Source organism: Acanthisitta chloris, unplaced genomic scaffold (assembly GCF_000695815.1).
Source record: "Acanthisitta chloris isolate BGI_N310 unplaced genomic scaffold, ASM69581v1 scaffold1489, whole genome shotgun sequence".
Taxonomy (NCBI): Eukaryota; Metazoa; Chordata; class Aves; order Passeriformes; family Acanthisittidae; genus Acanthisitta; species Acanthisitta chloris.
In genome coordinates, this window is record NW_008691985.1 from 160,501 (window position 1) to 173,903 (window position 13,403).

At 49.5% G+C, this 13,403-nt stretch overlaps 1 protein-coding gene across 1 annotated transcript in view; it reads left to right on the top strand.

The window, feature by feature from the left end:
- Positions 1 to 49: 49 nt before the first annotated feature.
- The window catches only part of LOC103809626 (kin of IRRE-like protein 3), a gene marked incomplete at both ends in the record, with an annotated part of 84,819 nt that continues 71,465 nt past the window's right edge, over positions 50 to 13,403 (top strand). The window contains one exon of the mRNA XM_009082481.1: positions 50 to 127. Within this exon, the coding sequence (XP_009080729.1) occupies positions 50 to 127 (78 nt within the window). The remainder of the gene's footprint in view (positions 128 to 13,403) is intronic.

The following is a 13,403-nucleotide window of genomic DNA, read 5'->3' on the forward strand; positions in this document are numbered from 1 at the left end:
TGCCTCTTGTCCCCAGCCCAGTCTAACACCAAGCTCTCTTCTCTTGCAGAACTGGGGCTCCCAGGAAGAGGATGCTGCCTAGTACTGGGGTTCATGTACAAGGAGAAGTACCGCAGGATGACTGAAGGTGAGCACTTCCCTCACCTTCTCCTCCTCCTTCCCCTTTAGCAATTTCATTGCGAGGGGTGTCACTGCTAGGGATGTGCTCAGTTCTTGTTCACACTGAGGAGGAAATCCTACTCCTCCTTTGATCTTTGGAGCATCTTAGCTCGCATGGATGTCCCTGTGTGAAGCTGCAAGAGAAGAGCAGCTGTTTAGTATTTCCATACATCCAAAATCCACTGTCTCTTCCCACTGAGAGGATTTGTCACATGAGAAGCTCTTCCAGCCATTGCTGCATCTACTCATTTCATTTCTTTCTAGTTGGGTGGTAGTGCCATGACACCCTCAGAATCTCAGTTTTCAGTGGCTTTGCACCTCTCAGAGGCACCATTCCACAGCTCATCAAACTCCTGCTAAAATTTCCCTAGTTTATATTCCAGTCATCCCCCAAGTACTTCATGAGCATTGATTAATCTATAGAAATATCATAAATAATTATGAAGCATAATAGCTAAACAAAAACTCCTTATGCTGGGAAGAAGTGGCATCCTGGCTTCTGGGACCTTCTTTTCCTGGAGCAAACCCTGGTGCAGCACCTTCTGAGTCGTGCTGAGTGAGACAAAGGTTACAGACCCCAGAGCTCTGTGAGATGGGAGGGTTTGAGGATGTGTCAGGGAGAGTTTGGCTGCTGTGAGATCACTGTGGGAATGGCAAACTGGACCCCAACATTGATTTAACCATTTTGAGGGGCTTTGGTTGGAAATAATTTGGACAAAAAGTGTGATTGCTTGCCCCACTGCACTTTCTGTTCTGGAAACATCCAAGGTCAGGCTGGATGGGGCTCTGAGTAACCTGGTCTAGTGGAAGGTGTCCCTGCCCATGGTAAGGGGTTGGACTAGATGACCTTCAAACGTCTTTTCCAACCCAAACTATTCCATGATTCCTTTTCCTTGTGTGGGACAGCAAATCACCAGCAATTAGCCATGGGGCGGATCTGTTCTCACAGGAAACTTTGTCTTCATGAGAGCAAAAGATGAGTTAGTTTCCATGGAGTAAAACTGTCATAGAGGCAAGTTTGTGGCTCAAATATCAGTTAGAAGATCAAAGGTTCCTTCCCGTTCCCAGGAGCCCTGAGACTGAGCTGATAAAGTGGGGAAAGTACTTCACAAGGCTTCACCTCGTGCTTGTTAATTACCACATGTTCTTCAAACATTGATTAGAGGCTGTTTTTGAAGGGAAGGAGCTTCCCCTGGGGGATGGGATGGCAGAGGCTCGTCCGAGAGCTGTGAGAAGGTGCAGTCTCTCCCTCTTGGTACCTTCCTGTCCCTCAATCCTCTTGGACAGGCCATGCCCAGATTGGCAGGAGCACCCTGGGGATGCTCCCAGGGTGTCCCAGAGCAGCAGGGCCAATCCTTTGGGATGGCTTTGGTCTCCCGGTGGATTCAAAGCCTGCATCTGCCTACGAAGTGAGCCTCTTTGCAAGCTGAGTGTGGCTTTGTGTGGAGAGAACAAAGAAACATGAAAGGCCAAAAGTAAAGCTTTTGTGTGGGAAAGGGAACAAAGTGTTCATGTCTGATGCCGTGCAGCCAGTTTCTGGCCCCTGCAGGCTGCAGGACCATTATGTTTAAAGGTACAATCTGCCAAAAACAAAAGTCAGGGGGATTTCCATGGCTACAAAGACCACCTAGGACTTGTGTTTTCACTAGAAGCGGTGCTGGATGACAACTGCAGACCTCCAGCCTCCAGGGTTTTCGGTGGATTGCAGTGCAGATCCACACTCCGTGGTGTGTAGGCTGACAGGGGGTTAGCTGTCTGGTCATCTACAGAGGTACAGAGAAGGAGTTTCCTGCCTGAGGTGCCTGAGCCTGACTCTTTGGGCCAGTTCCCATGCAAGGATGAGGGGAGAGACAGTTTCCCTTCTGGATTTTTGCCAAGTGAGAGCTTTTTCTCCCTTTATTGCACAATGGTGCTAATGAATAGCCCTATTAGTAATTACAGGGGAGCTGAAGGAACTGAAAGCACAGGTAGGCAGTGGGGCAATGGGATAATTATAAGGTGTGGGGTCTCCATCCTAGTGGAAATAGGTAATTACAGGGATCATTAGAACCTTGCTGTCACTTAACAGAGACATCTACAAATCGCTTGTAGGTAACGAAGCACTGGGAAATCACCTCTTAGGTTGGATATTAGGAGAAGGTTCTTCCCCCAGAGGGTGTTTGGGCACTGGAACAGCTCCCCAGGGCAGTGGGCACAGCCCCAAACCTGACAGAGCTCAAGAAATATTTAGACAATGCTCTCAGGCACATGGTGAGATTGTTGGGGTGTCCTGTGCAGGGCCAAGAGCTGGACTCAATGATCCCTTTCAACTCAGGATATTCTATTCTATGCAAACGTTTCTCTTAGCTGTCCCCATGGAGAAGATCCGGCTGGGCACTTGCAGGCCAGCCTGGCAACCTCTCCCAGCAAGGTAAAATAAATCTTGTGGGTTAGAGATGCTCCATAGCCATTCCCAGTGAGGGTTTTGATGGCATTATGTTGTTTGTTTACCAGCTGGCAGGGGATGGATGTCCATTAGCACAGGTGACTGCAGATATGGCTCTTCCAGCTGAGTTGGGCTCCAGGGTGAGAAGCCAGAATCAGTGTCCATGAACTTGCTTCTGTCCATGTTAGTTCCATCAGTTCCTCTTACCAACATATACAATCTCTGCAGTGAAAACACAGGTGTGGGTGCAGTGTTGGTGCCTCTCCCAGTTGTAAGGCAGAAGAGCTGCTAGTGATGTGCTCAGCAAATTTGGGTTGGGCATTCTCCTTGCATTGGGTGCGATTGCCTCTTGCTTTACTGCTGCTGTGAAGCTCACAGCAGGGAAAGTGTTGGATTTGGGGATGAAATTAGGGAGCATTTGGCTGGGGAGCAGGAAAACTCTGCTCCAGCGTGAGTGATCTACCTTTTCCCTTTGCTGTGAGTGACAAAGGCTGGGCTGGCACTGGGCTCGCAGTTCTGCGTGTGCTGAGAGCTGTAGGGTGAAATTAAGCTGGTGACAGTTGCAGACAGAGGGAGAGGTAGAGCTGTCTGCAGTGTTGGCCTTGCAATAAAGATGCTTTGGAGTTAATCCTCCACCATCTGTCTTCATTCTGCTAATAACCCACTCAATCAGCTGCTGCAGACTGTTTGTTAACATTCAGAAACAGATACATAATCAGAAGGAGCGTGTGTGTGCTCACGGGGGGCTGAGGTTCTCCTTGGGAACAGCTCCCATGGCCATGATGGTGGATCAGTTGGAGCCCCAACTTGTGGACTGGATGTCCCAAGGCACAAGCCTTGTGGATGTTGTGCTGGGGCTGGAGATGCTGGCTGTAAGCTGAGTTACCCTGCTTTCCTCAGGCCTAGTGCTGCCCTGACTCAAGGTGATTGTGGAGTAGAAAGGTGTTTTCTACAAAGTGGGTCACCTTAGTCCCCTAGGAACAAGAAACTTGAACTACCCTGAAAATTTGGGCTGCTTTTTGTATTTCCACTTCTCGTTCACATTCATTTCTCTTCTCTTCCCAACGGCAGGCAAGGGATGTGTTGGAATGTGTATCTCTGCTTACTCATCAACCTTGGTCCCTGCCTGTCCATAGCTGCAGGTCCCAAGCTGGGCTTGCTCCGCTCTCCCCTGCAGTGGTCCAAGGCAGAAATTCAGATATCAATCCTACTCCTGCAATTTTTCTTCTTCTCTCCTGCCTTTGACTACTTGCCAGATCCAACTCGAGTCATTAGCAAGCGTCGCTGCAGCAATTATGGCACTTTTTGGCTGCCATTCACAAAGCTACTAACGGGAACGATTAAGCGCTGAGAGGTGTCAGCCTTCACCTTCACCACCTGTTCCTGCCAGCCGGTGGCTGCTGGGAGGTGCCTACAACCATCTCCCTGTGTGCAGGGCAGCAGGGCAAGGCAGCTCCCTGCCCTCCCTTTCCAGGCACCTCACTGGCTCTGGTGACCTTGCATGCAGTGGGCAGGTGGCATCTCTGTGGGATGGACACAGCTGTGTTGCCCCAGAGAGAGGAAGGGTGGGCTTCATCCTCATGCCCAAGGTTGGGTGATGGGAGCAGACATGGCTGGGGAAAGGGACAGAAGGATTTGGTGCAGCATTCTCCTCCTGGAGCAGCTAATGGTTAATGGTGTATACTCAGGGAAGGACAACCTCCCTCCCTTCAGATGGATGCAGACACCAAGTGGTGTGCCAGAACAGGGGCCTGTGCTGCAGTTACCTCTGGTGGCAGCCACTCTCTATTTTTGTGCCATGGCTGGTCTCTACATCCAAGATGTCTCCATGCACTACACAGAGCACGGCAGTACCAGCAGCCAGTGCTGCAGAGCTGCAGGTCCACATAGCAATGAGTGCTCTGCCTTCAGTGGGAGAGGGTGAGCTTGGCACATCCTGTTTGCTGGGTAATGACTGCAGAAATCTGCTCACATAAGAGCTGCCCAAATCCAAGGTTTATCACCTTTCTTTAAAGGCCACATGAGGCTGGTCAGCATAAAACAAACTTTCAGTTTTGGGAGTGTGAAGGGTGAGGACTTGAAAGTTTTTCAGTCTGAGCTGCAAATCTCACCTGGACTCTTGTGTTTGGAAGGTTTGGGATCTTATTTAAAGACACTAATGCAAAGCTATGATGTCTCTTGTTCATAGAATCATAGAATGTTAAGGCTTAGAAGGGATCTTAAAGATCATGTAGTCCCAACCCACCCTGCCCTGGACAGGAACACCTCCCACCAGAACAGGTTGCTCAAGGCTTTATCCAACCTGGCCTTGAACACTGCCAGGGTTGGGGCAGCCACAGCCTCCCTGGGCAACCTGTGCCAGTGTCTCTACCTCACGCTAATTAATTTCTTCCTAATATCTAATCTAAATTTCCCCTCTTTAAATTTCTCCCCATTCTTCCTTGTCCTGTCCCTGCAGTTCCTAACCAAGAGTCCTTCTGCAGCTTCCCTGGAGCCCCTTCAGCTCCTGGAAGGTGCTCTGAGCTCTCCACACAACTTTCTCTGCTCCAGGCTGAATGGCCCGAACTCTCTCAGCCTGTCCTCATAGGCAAAGTGCTCCAGTCCTCTTACAACTTCATAGCCTTCTCTGAACTTGCTCCAACAGCAAGTTTTGGGGGGAAGAGGGAGCTCCTACAAAGATGGGATTCATTCACATACCTCAAACATGGGATACAGGCCTAAACTGAAGAAGAGCCACCAACCCACTCTCTTTGGGATGGATCCTGCATCCATTCCTGCATCCATCTTCCATTCCCTTGGGCTGGAAGGGACTGTAAAGATCACTCAGTTCTAACCCCTCTGCCAGAATGATTCAGACCAGCCCCTGCAGTGCTGAGCAGCTGCTGTCCCTGCTTGTGTTATCAGCTGTGGCTTCACACTGGTGACCTGCAAGCACCAGAGCTCAGCACGGGGTTTTTTTTGTCTTCAACTTCAGCGTATATCTGGTCTGCATGAGGTTTTGGTTCTGCTAGACACGGGGAGAGAATTGTGTATGCATATGAAAGCTGGTTTTATGGCTTATAATTATCTCGTCCCCATCCTTAGAATAATTATAGGTCCTCCATTATTAGTAATTGGAATTCCAGTCCTTGTCATAGATCACAAAATGGAGAGGAAGCTCAACCCAAGGTTTGCATAATGTAGCTTGGCCTAAATTGAATAATTGGTAAAATGGTGAAAACTGTTCATTTTTCCCCCATTCCTTGGTGCCGGAATTAGTGAGATATTAGTGCAATTAGCCAGAGCTTCCATTTGAGGCTGCAATCATTTGGTTTGTAATTTAGAATAAATGTAAAGGCCCACTTGTGCCTCTGAACGGATTATTTGTCCTGTTTAAAAGTACCTAATGGGGTGGCTGTCATCTAAGCAAGATACATTTGACCCATTTCAATTTGTTTCCCGTTTAATCTGCTATCTGTTTGCCTGGATCTTTCTTTAATAAAAACATAAAGAAAAGTGGGCAAGAGAGACCAAAGAGGGAGAGAATAGAAGTATTATAGATCTGGAGTTTATCATAAGCCAAAGTAACTTGGAATCAAGGCTGTTCAACTGCAGAAAGCAATAAAAAGCAAACACTATTTGGAGATCGTTTAAAGGGCCGAGTGCCTGTCAATGAAAGGTTGCTCTGTTCGGCTGCTGTTTAATAGCTTTGTGGAGCAAATCTGCAGCTCTTGCAGGAACAGAAGCTCCAGGTCCTTCTCCAGCAGCTCTTGCTGTGGAGTTGGGGTTGGCAGAGAGCTGGGCAGCAGTGCAGAGATGGGGGAGATCCAATACCGAGGGCAGAGAGCAGAGGGAAGGAGATGGATTTAAATGCCAAACTGGGTTTAAGTTTTAAAAATTGTCCTAAATATTGGTGTGCTGGATCTCCTGGTAGGCACAAAGGGTGGATACATCACTACTCATAGGGCTGCAAGCAGATCTGTGCCCCGTTAGTCATAGAATCTCAAAATAGTTTGAGTTGGAAAGACCTTAAAACTCATCCAGTTCCACCCCCTGCCATGGGCAGGGACACCTCCCACCAGCCCAGGTTGCTCCAAGCCCCATCCAACCTGGCCTCCACCCTGGCCCGAAACACTTCCAGGGATGGGGCAGTCACAGCTTCTCTGGGCAACCTGTGCCAGTGCATCAGCACCCTCACAGGGAACAATTCCCTCCCAGTCTCCCATCTAGCCCTGCCCTCTGGCAGTGGGAAACCATTCCCCCTTGTTCTGTCCCTCCAGGCCCTTGTCCCACGTCCCTCTGCAGCTCTCTTGGAGCCCCTTACGGAACTGAATGGACCTCTGAGGTCTCCTTGGAGACTTCTCTTCTTCAGGCTGAGCATACCCAGCTCTCCCAGCCTGACTCCATGGTTAAGGGGCATCAGCCCTCAGAGCATCTCCCTGGACTCACTCCAGCAGGTCCATATCCTTCTCATGTCCCATCTATGTCAGCCCACTGTGCCCTCCCACTTCTTCAGCACAGAACAGAAGGTCTCTCTGTCTTTTCCTCCGAGACCTGAAGCATCCATTCTAAAACAGTGTCATTCAAGGTTCTTCTGTCTGTCAAGCCCCATCTTACTGCCTGGAGAGAACCCAGCTGGGGCTCTGGGACAGAGTCTCTGTTGTTTTGGGGGGAAAATGTCTTGTCAGAGAAGCTGTCTGTGCCTCTGCTCCAAATGTCTCTCTGCTTGACCACCCCTTCTGCCACCTGCCAAAGTTTAAACTGGGTTCAGTGAACCCTTCTGCCAGGGAAAGTCTGATTAGAGCATGGCACTGAGGCACAGTGACGTATTCATGCCACCCATTAACAGCCCAACAAGGCAGTTGCTGCCTCAGAATTACTTGGATTTATGGGAACACTTAATCTGGATCTTGCAAGTTACTTTTACATTTGCAGCAGCACTGGCTGAGCATGAATCTTCCCCAGCCTCAAGGATAAATTGGAGCCAGTCCTTCTTATCCCTGTAAAAAGTGACCTTTTTCCTCTAGCAGATGCCAACAACCTCAGTGCTTCAGGAGGAGCTCAAACTTCTCTCAGATCTCTGGCCCAATGATGGAAATGGTCTGTCCTTTAGGACCAGACCTGTGATGTGTCACTTGGTTTAGCTCAAGCAGCACTGGCTCTGCTCAGCCTGTTTATACACACAGTGGATCTCAACAGCCCATAAACACCTTGGACATCTTCTGGAGCAACCCAGCACCTTCTCACAGCTTTGCCCTTGGGTTCTTTGTCTGTCTGCACCCTGGGAAGGGAATTTCTGCAAAGCTCTGCAGATCCCTGGCACAGATTCTCCCGGGACTGTTGTGGCTGTGTGTCCATTATTAGCTGATCTCCAAAGCTCCCTGTGGGGTGTGGTGGAACTTTGCATTGCTAACTCTGCTGTCAGCCCCAATAAAGGTGCCAACTCCTCCAGGGCTTGGCAGCTCTGTGCTGGGGAAGCTCTCCTTTAATAAAGGTGCCAACTCCTCCAGGGCTCCGCAGCTCTGTGCTGGGGAAGCTCTCCTTACCCCCAGCCTTGTCACTCCTATCTCCCTGCGAAGACACAATCACAATTGATTAGGGAAGGCATCTCCCGTGTAAGCTGCATTGAGCCTTTTGTTCTTTATCTGACAGAGGTTTGGAAGGAAGAGGCAAGTGGCTAGAGAGCTCCCGAGGAGTTGTTACAGATGCCTTGTTATCTCCGAGACCTCATTGATATTTCTGTGATGCTTTGTGTGTCTGTTAGCAGAACAAGGCAGGGATGGAAGTGAAACCTGAAGAAAAACCAGTGTACAAGCTGTCTCTTTGTCTAGTGTCAAGGAAAGACTTGGCCTGGGTTGGGTCAGCTGGAAGAGTGGGTAAGAGGCAGGACCACACTGTCTGTAAGCAAAGTCCTGGTGCACCACACACATTTCCAAAGATGCTGCGGAGGGAAGGATCCCACGTGCTCTGCCATTCATTCTCCCCAACTTACTGCTGCTCTCTGCTCCTGTGGAGAGTAGAGCAGAGTTTCATCCGTGATGCTCCAGTTGTCTACAGCAGTTGTAGTGCGGCTGAACAGCTCTGCTGGTCATAAATCTGATCCAAAGCTTGGGAGTTTTACGGGAATGGTGTTGTAGTAGCAGTTAATGGTCTAAGGGTATAATTTTATCTATTGATTTGAGCAGCAGTCCCTGTGGAAAGCCACTGCTGCCTGGTTTTAAATAAATGAGAACAATCCTTCCTCAGTCCCCAAGTACTGTAGTGATCCGATATCTCAGGAGCTGCTTCTCTCACTCTTCAGCCTGCAGGTGTGCGTAGGAGAACATGGGATCACATCAAGTCTCTGCACTGTCATTTTGCAGGGACTGGAGGGTCTGCTAAAGACATTTCAGTAATCTTAGGCTGGAGAGGGACTCTTCACAAGGACATGTAGTGGTAGGACAAGAGGAAATGGCCTAAAGCTGAAGGAGGGTAAATTTAGGTTGGATATTTGGAAGCAATTCTTTCCTGTGAGGGTGGTGAGGCACTGGCACAAGTTGCCCAGAGAAGCTGTGGCTGCTCCATCCCTGGGAGTGTTCCAGACCAGGTTGGATGGGGCTTGGAGCAACCTGGGCTAAAGGAAGGTGTCCCTACCCCATGGCAGGGAGTGGAACTGAATGGTATTTAAGGTCCCTTCCAGCACAAACCATTCTGGGATTCAATGATTTATATTCATGGATCAGTATGGGAGGGATGTGGATTATCTCAGCTACTTGAATTCCATGGCCCTTGCTGTGCCCCTTTAGGTCCTTAATGGCATTGGAATGGGATGTGCACCTAAGGAGCACAGCAAGCTGTTGGGAAAAGCTTGTCCTGCAAAATGCACCTGCAAACAGGCAGAGATTGAGTTGTGTACTTGACCTTGCCAGAGCTGCCTGGCCATCTTTTGGTGCACCTCTCTGTGGGGCTTGGGCTGGTTTATTTTCAATCAGGAGGTGTGGGGACATTAATTACAGGAGGTGCAAGGCTTCTCTCTGAAGATGGCAGCTCTGGCCTTCTTATCTCCTCACCGCTCCATGCTGCCCTTGAATTTCCTTTGGAGTATGTGTATCTGTTGATAGTTTTCCCCTCTGCAGAGCTGCTGCTGCAGTCTGGGGGGTCTGTTACTTGGCTTTCCTCCCTCCCTGTCCACAGAGACCCTGCCAGAGAGGCTGCTGGCAGGCAGCTTATGATTAGCAATACCAGTCACACTGTTGACGTAGAATCATGGAATCATTTAGGTTGGAAAAGACCTCTAAGATCATCAAGTCCAACATTAACCCAACACTGCCAGGCCATCAGTAAACATCACGGGGTCTACCAGACCAGAGCCTGGATGTGCAGGTCTGACTGCCGTCGAGTCAGGAGCTGATGATTCTGTAAATCTTCCCAGCATGGACACGGTAGCATGGTTGTGTGGAAGCCTCCAGCTCTCTGGAAGACATTGCTTCCAAGAAAATGATTTCGAGTTCGATCAGGAACAGGGCAGGAGTGTTACAGAATATCCCTACCCAACGCTGGAGGAAGAGCATCACTTCTGACATTTTATGGGGCAGTCCAGGTACTGTGGTGCAATGCTGCTTTCTACCACAGCTGCAAGGAAACACAGAGTTCATTCCTGCCTGGTTTGGATCTCCAATCTCTCTCTCCTGGAAGCAGCCACATGCTTTCAGCAGGCAGAGAAGGTTTCGAGCCGCCTGGACTGGAACAACGAAGCAGTATCAAGTTCTTGTTGCTTAGAATATCAATGAAAACTGCTGCAGCCTTGCAAGCCTCACCCTGAGACACACACTTGGTACCCACAAACAGCCAAGGCTTGCCATGGCCATGGCTCTGGAGTCACAGGAGCAAATCTGCTCTGCAAATGTGAGCCGAAAGTTGCTGGGGCTGGAGGACTTCCAGCTCAATCCAGGCTGTGGGGTGGGAGCTGAGACTGGTGTGAAGCTGAAACCCTCTGGTGTTTCAGGCACTGCAGAGTCTGAGCCTTTGGTGTGCTAGGAAAAGGCTTAAATAACTCGTTTCGAAGCTCCATCCCCCACGGCTTTCCCTGTGTGTCACATAACACCATCTCTGCAGTCCCAACCCCTGAGCTGAAGCTTCTCTCTTACAGGAGCACTGCGAGGCAGCTCCATTTCACTGCTATAATGACAAAATGGGAAGAAATTGTGTGTTTCAGGCTACAAAATGATCCTGTTCCCATTCCTCAGTGCAGTGGGACTGTGTTGGATTTGAGTGAAATACACTGCAAAACACCCAGCACATTGCTGTGTTTGAGCTGACTTGGTTTTAAACCCTTCTAAAAACCCTTTCATATGGTCAGGAAATAAGGGAAATGCTGTTGTGAAGCATCAAGCTAAATGCTGCAAGTCTTGGTTTTCTATTTTCTTCCCAAGTTATTTGCTGTCTCTGGCCAAACCCTGCCATCTGTATTCACTCGGGGTGACTGAAGCCCATCAGCAGCCTTCAGGTTGAGGCTGATGAAGATGGAAGGAATGGGAATAGTCAAAAACCTGAAGGATAGATAGGGAGCATGTGTGAGGGGAGTGTGAGTGGAATCCCCTTGGCCAGGCAACCAATACAGTGATTATTTAGTACTCAGAGACAGTACCATGAACCTTCACAAAGCAAAGAACCAGCCACAAACCCTACCAGTTCCCCCCAGTGCAGCACCAGTCTCAGGGCTGGTATCTACATGTCCTTTTATACCCAGTGTTTGCTCCCATTGGTATTTACTCCTCTATAAATGTATTAATGGAGTTAATCTTAAAGCACATCCAGAGATATAACTTGAGATGGATTTTTTTTTTCCCTTTAACAAAGATGAAGCTTTTATATAGACGAGGAAAAGAGAAGGGAAGTGAAATGTTCAGTGACTAATGATCCTCATCAATATTCATGAGAGTCGGTATGCATTCCGAGATTTAAAATAAAGGAAGAAAGAGAGCAAGGCATTGACTTCTTTAGAAGCTAAATGAAATATTTAGGTTGACCTGGAGATAAGTATGCTGGGTCGTTGTTGCCATCAGCTTAGACCAGTGTTCAATCCAGGAGCTTTCAAAGGGGGAGCAGAGCTGCCTGTGGATTGTTCTGGAGACAAAGCATAGGGAAGGACTAGGGTGGGCTCATGTGGCAGCAGAAGCCTTTGGCTGAGGGTCAAGACCGTACTGGGCTAGGGGCTGGACAAATGGAGAGGGAAGTGATCCCTGCCCCAGGATCCTGCACCCCAAGCCAGTCAGAGCAGGGATATGGAATTGCAGCAAGGGGGGTTGTCCACAGGCAGCGAGAAGCCAGTCTGGGATCAGACCTGGGCTGTCCCAGGTGAGTCCCAGTCCATACCATCCTCCAAAGGCCTCCTATCTCAGCCATTCCCTGCCTGAGGCTGCTTGGTTTGGGAAGGGCATGGCCTGAAGTGGTGGCTCACATGGTGCAGTGGGCATTGATGGGGGCAAGGGTGGCACAGGACCAAAATGCCTAGTGAGAACCTCCTTATTCCATCTGCAAACATCCATGGATAGTGGGGGAGCTGATTTACTGTTATGGGAGATACCTGTTTATCTCTTGTGCTGTTCCTACCTGAGTGTTTTCCTCCTTTCTCCCCCATCCTGCTTCTATTTCCCTCCCTTCCCCCAGAATATCACCCCAAGTATACCTAACTTGAAGGTGAAATTTTAAACCCCCCCAAACACTTGCAAATAGGTGAGGGAACCTTGTTCCTTCCCCATTTCAGTGTCAGCTGGGTGGGAGGAGAAGGAAAGCCTCTGCAGAGTAAATAGCTGAGATGTGGTTGTGTCAGGATGCAGCTCTGGATGTGCAGCAGTGACAGTGCAGGATGGAGAGGACACCAAATCTTAATAGCCAGATTTAATTAATGTGCACAAAGAGCACACCATGCCTGAAGAAACCCTTCGTTCTCCCTGCCTTCTTCAGGCCTCCTCTTCTGAATCTTTCTCGTTTCTGCTTCTGCAAGTTGCCCTTGTCTCCCTCTGCTTCTGAGGCTGCTCCTTTTCATTTCCGAGCCATCCCTTCCCTGCTCCGAGTGACAGCTGTCCCACCCTGCCGAGGTCCTTCGCCCTTGAGACCATCTTTGATCTGTGCCCTGATAGAAGGGCCGAGTATTGACTTTGGCTGAGGCTTCATTAAGAGGCAGCCTCATTTGTCAACTTGTTTGTTTCGATAGCTGCTCGGGAGCCGGCAGGGCCCACACCTCCTCTGCGTGCGACTCCGGAATTAACTCCCTGCTCAAGGGTGTCCATCAAGGTCATTGCAGGTGGCCCTGCACACTTCTCTCCTCCTCATTAATCGATGTCACTGAGGTTTTAAGCAAGGTTAGATCCAGGCAGAGACCTGCCCAGGCGCTGGGTGCTGTGAGCAGCTGGGTGCAGGCATGTGCGTTATTCCGAGGTGCTCCCGGATGGAAAGGCACAGAGGTCCTGGTTGCTCATAGGGAGCTTGGAAATGGAGTCTTGGATGAGGTTGCAGGAGGTTCTCTAGGGTTGGGTGTGTAAGGATTGCAAGTAATGAAGATGAATTTCTCGTGTCAGTTGTCATCAGGTAACACGTCTGCCAATAATGGCTCCTGGTTCTAATCCAGGTGGTCAGAGGAGGTTAATGGAATACATTCCCCAGGCTTTCCTGCAATCCTGGTGGTCAGTGAATAATGCATTGACAGGTGTTTGCTTGTAGTGTTTGACCTCTCCAGGAATCGCCTCCCTGCACTGCACGTCCCCAGGGCTAGGAGCTCAGCTGGTGGCAGGGTAGGAGATGGCTCAGTGACAGCTGCACTCCATCTGCTGCTCCTCCATGTGTCTTGGTGGAAACAGTC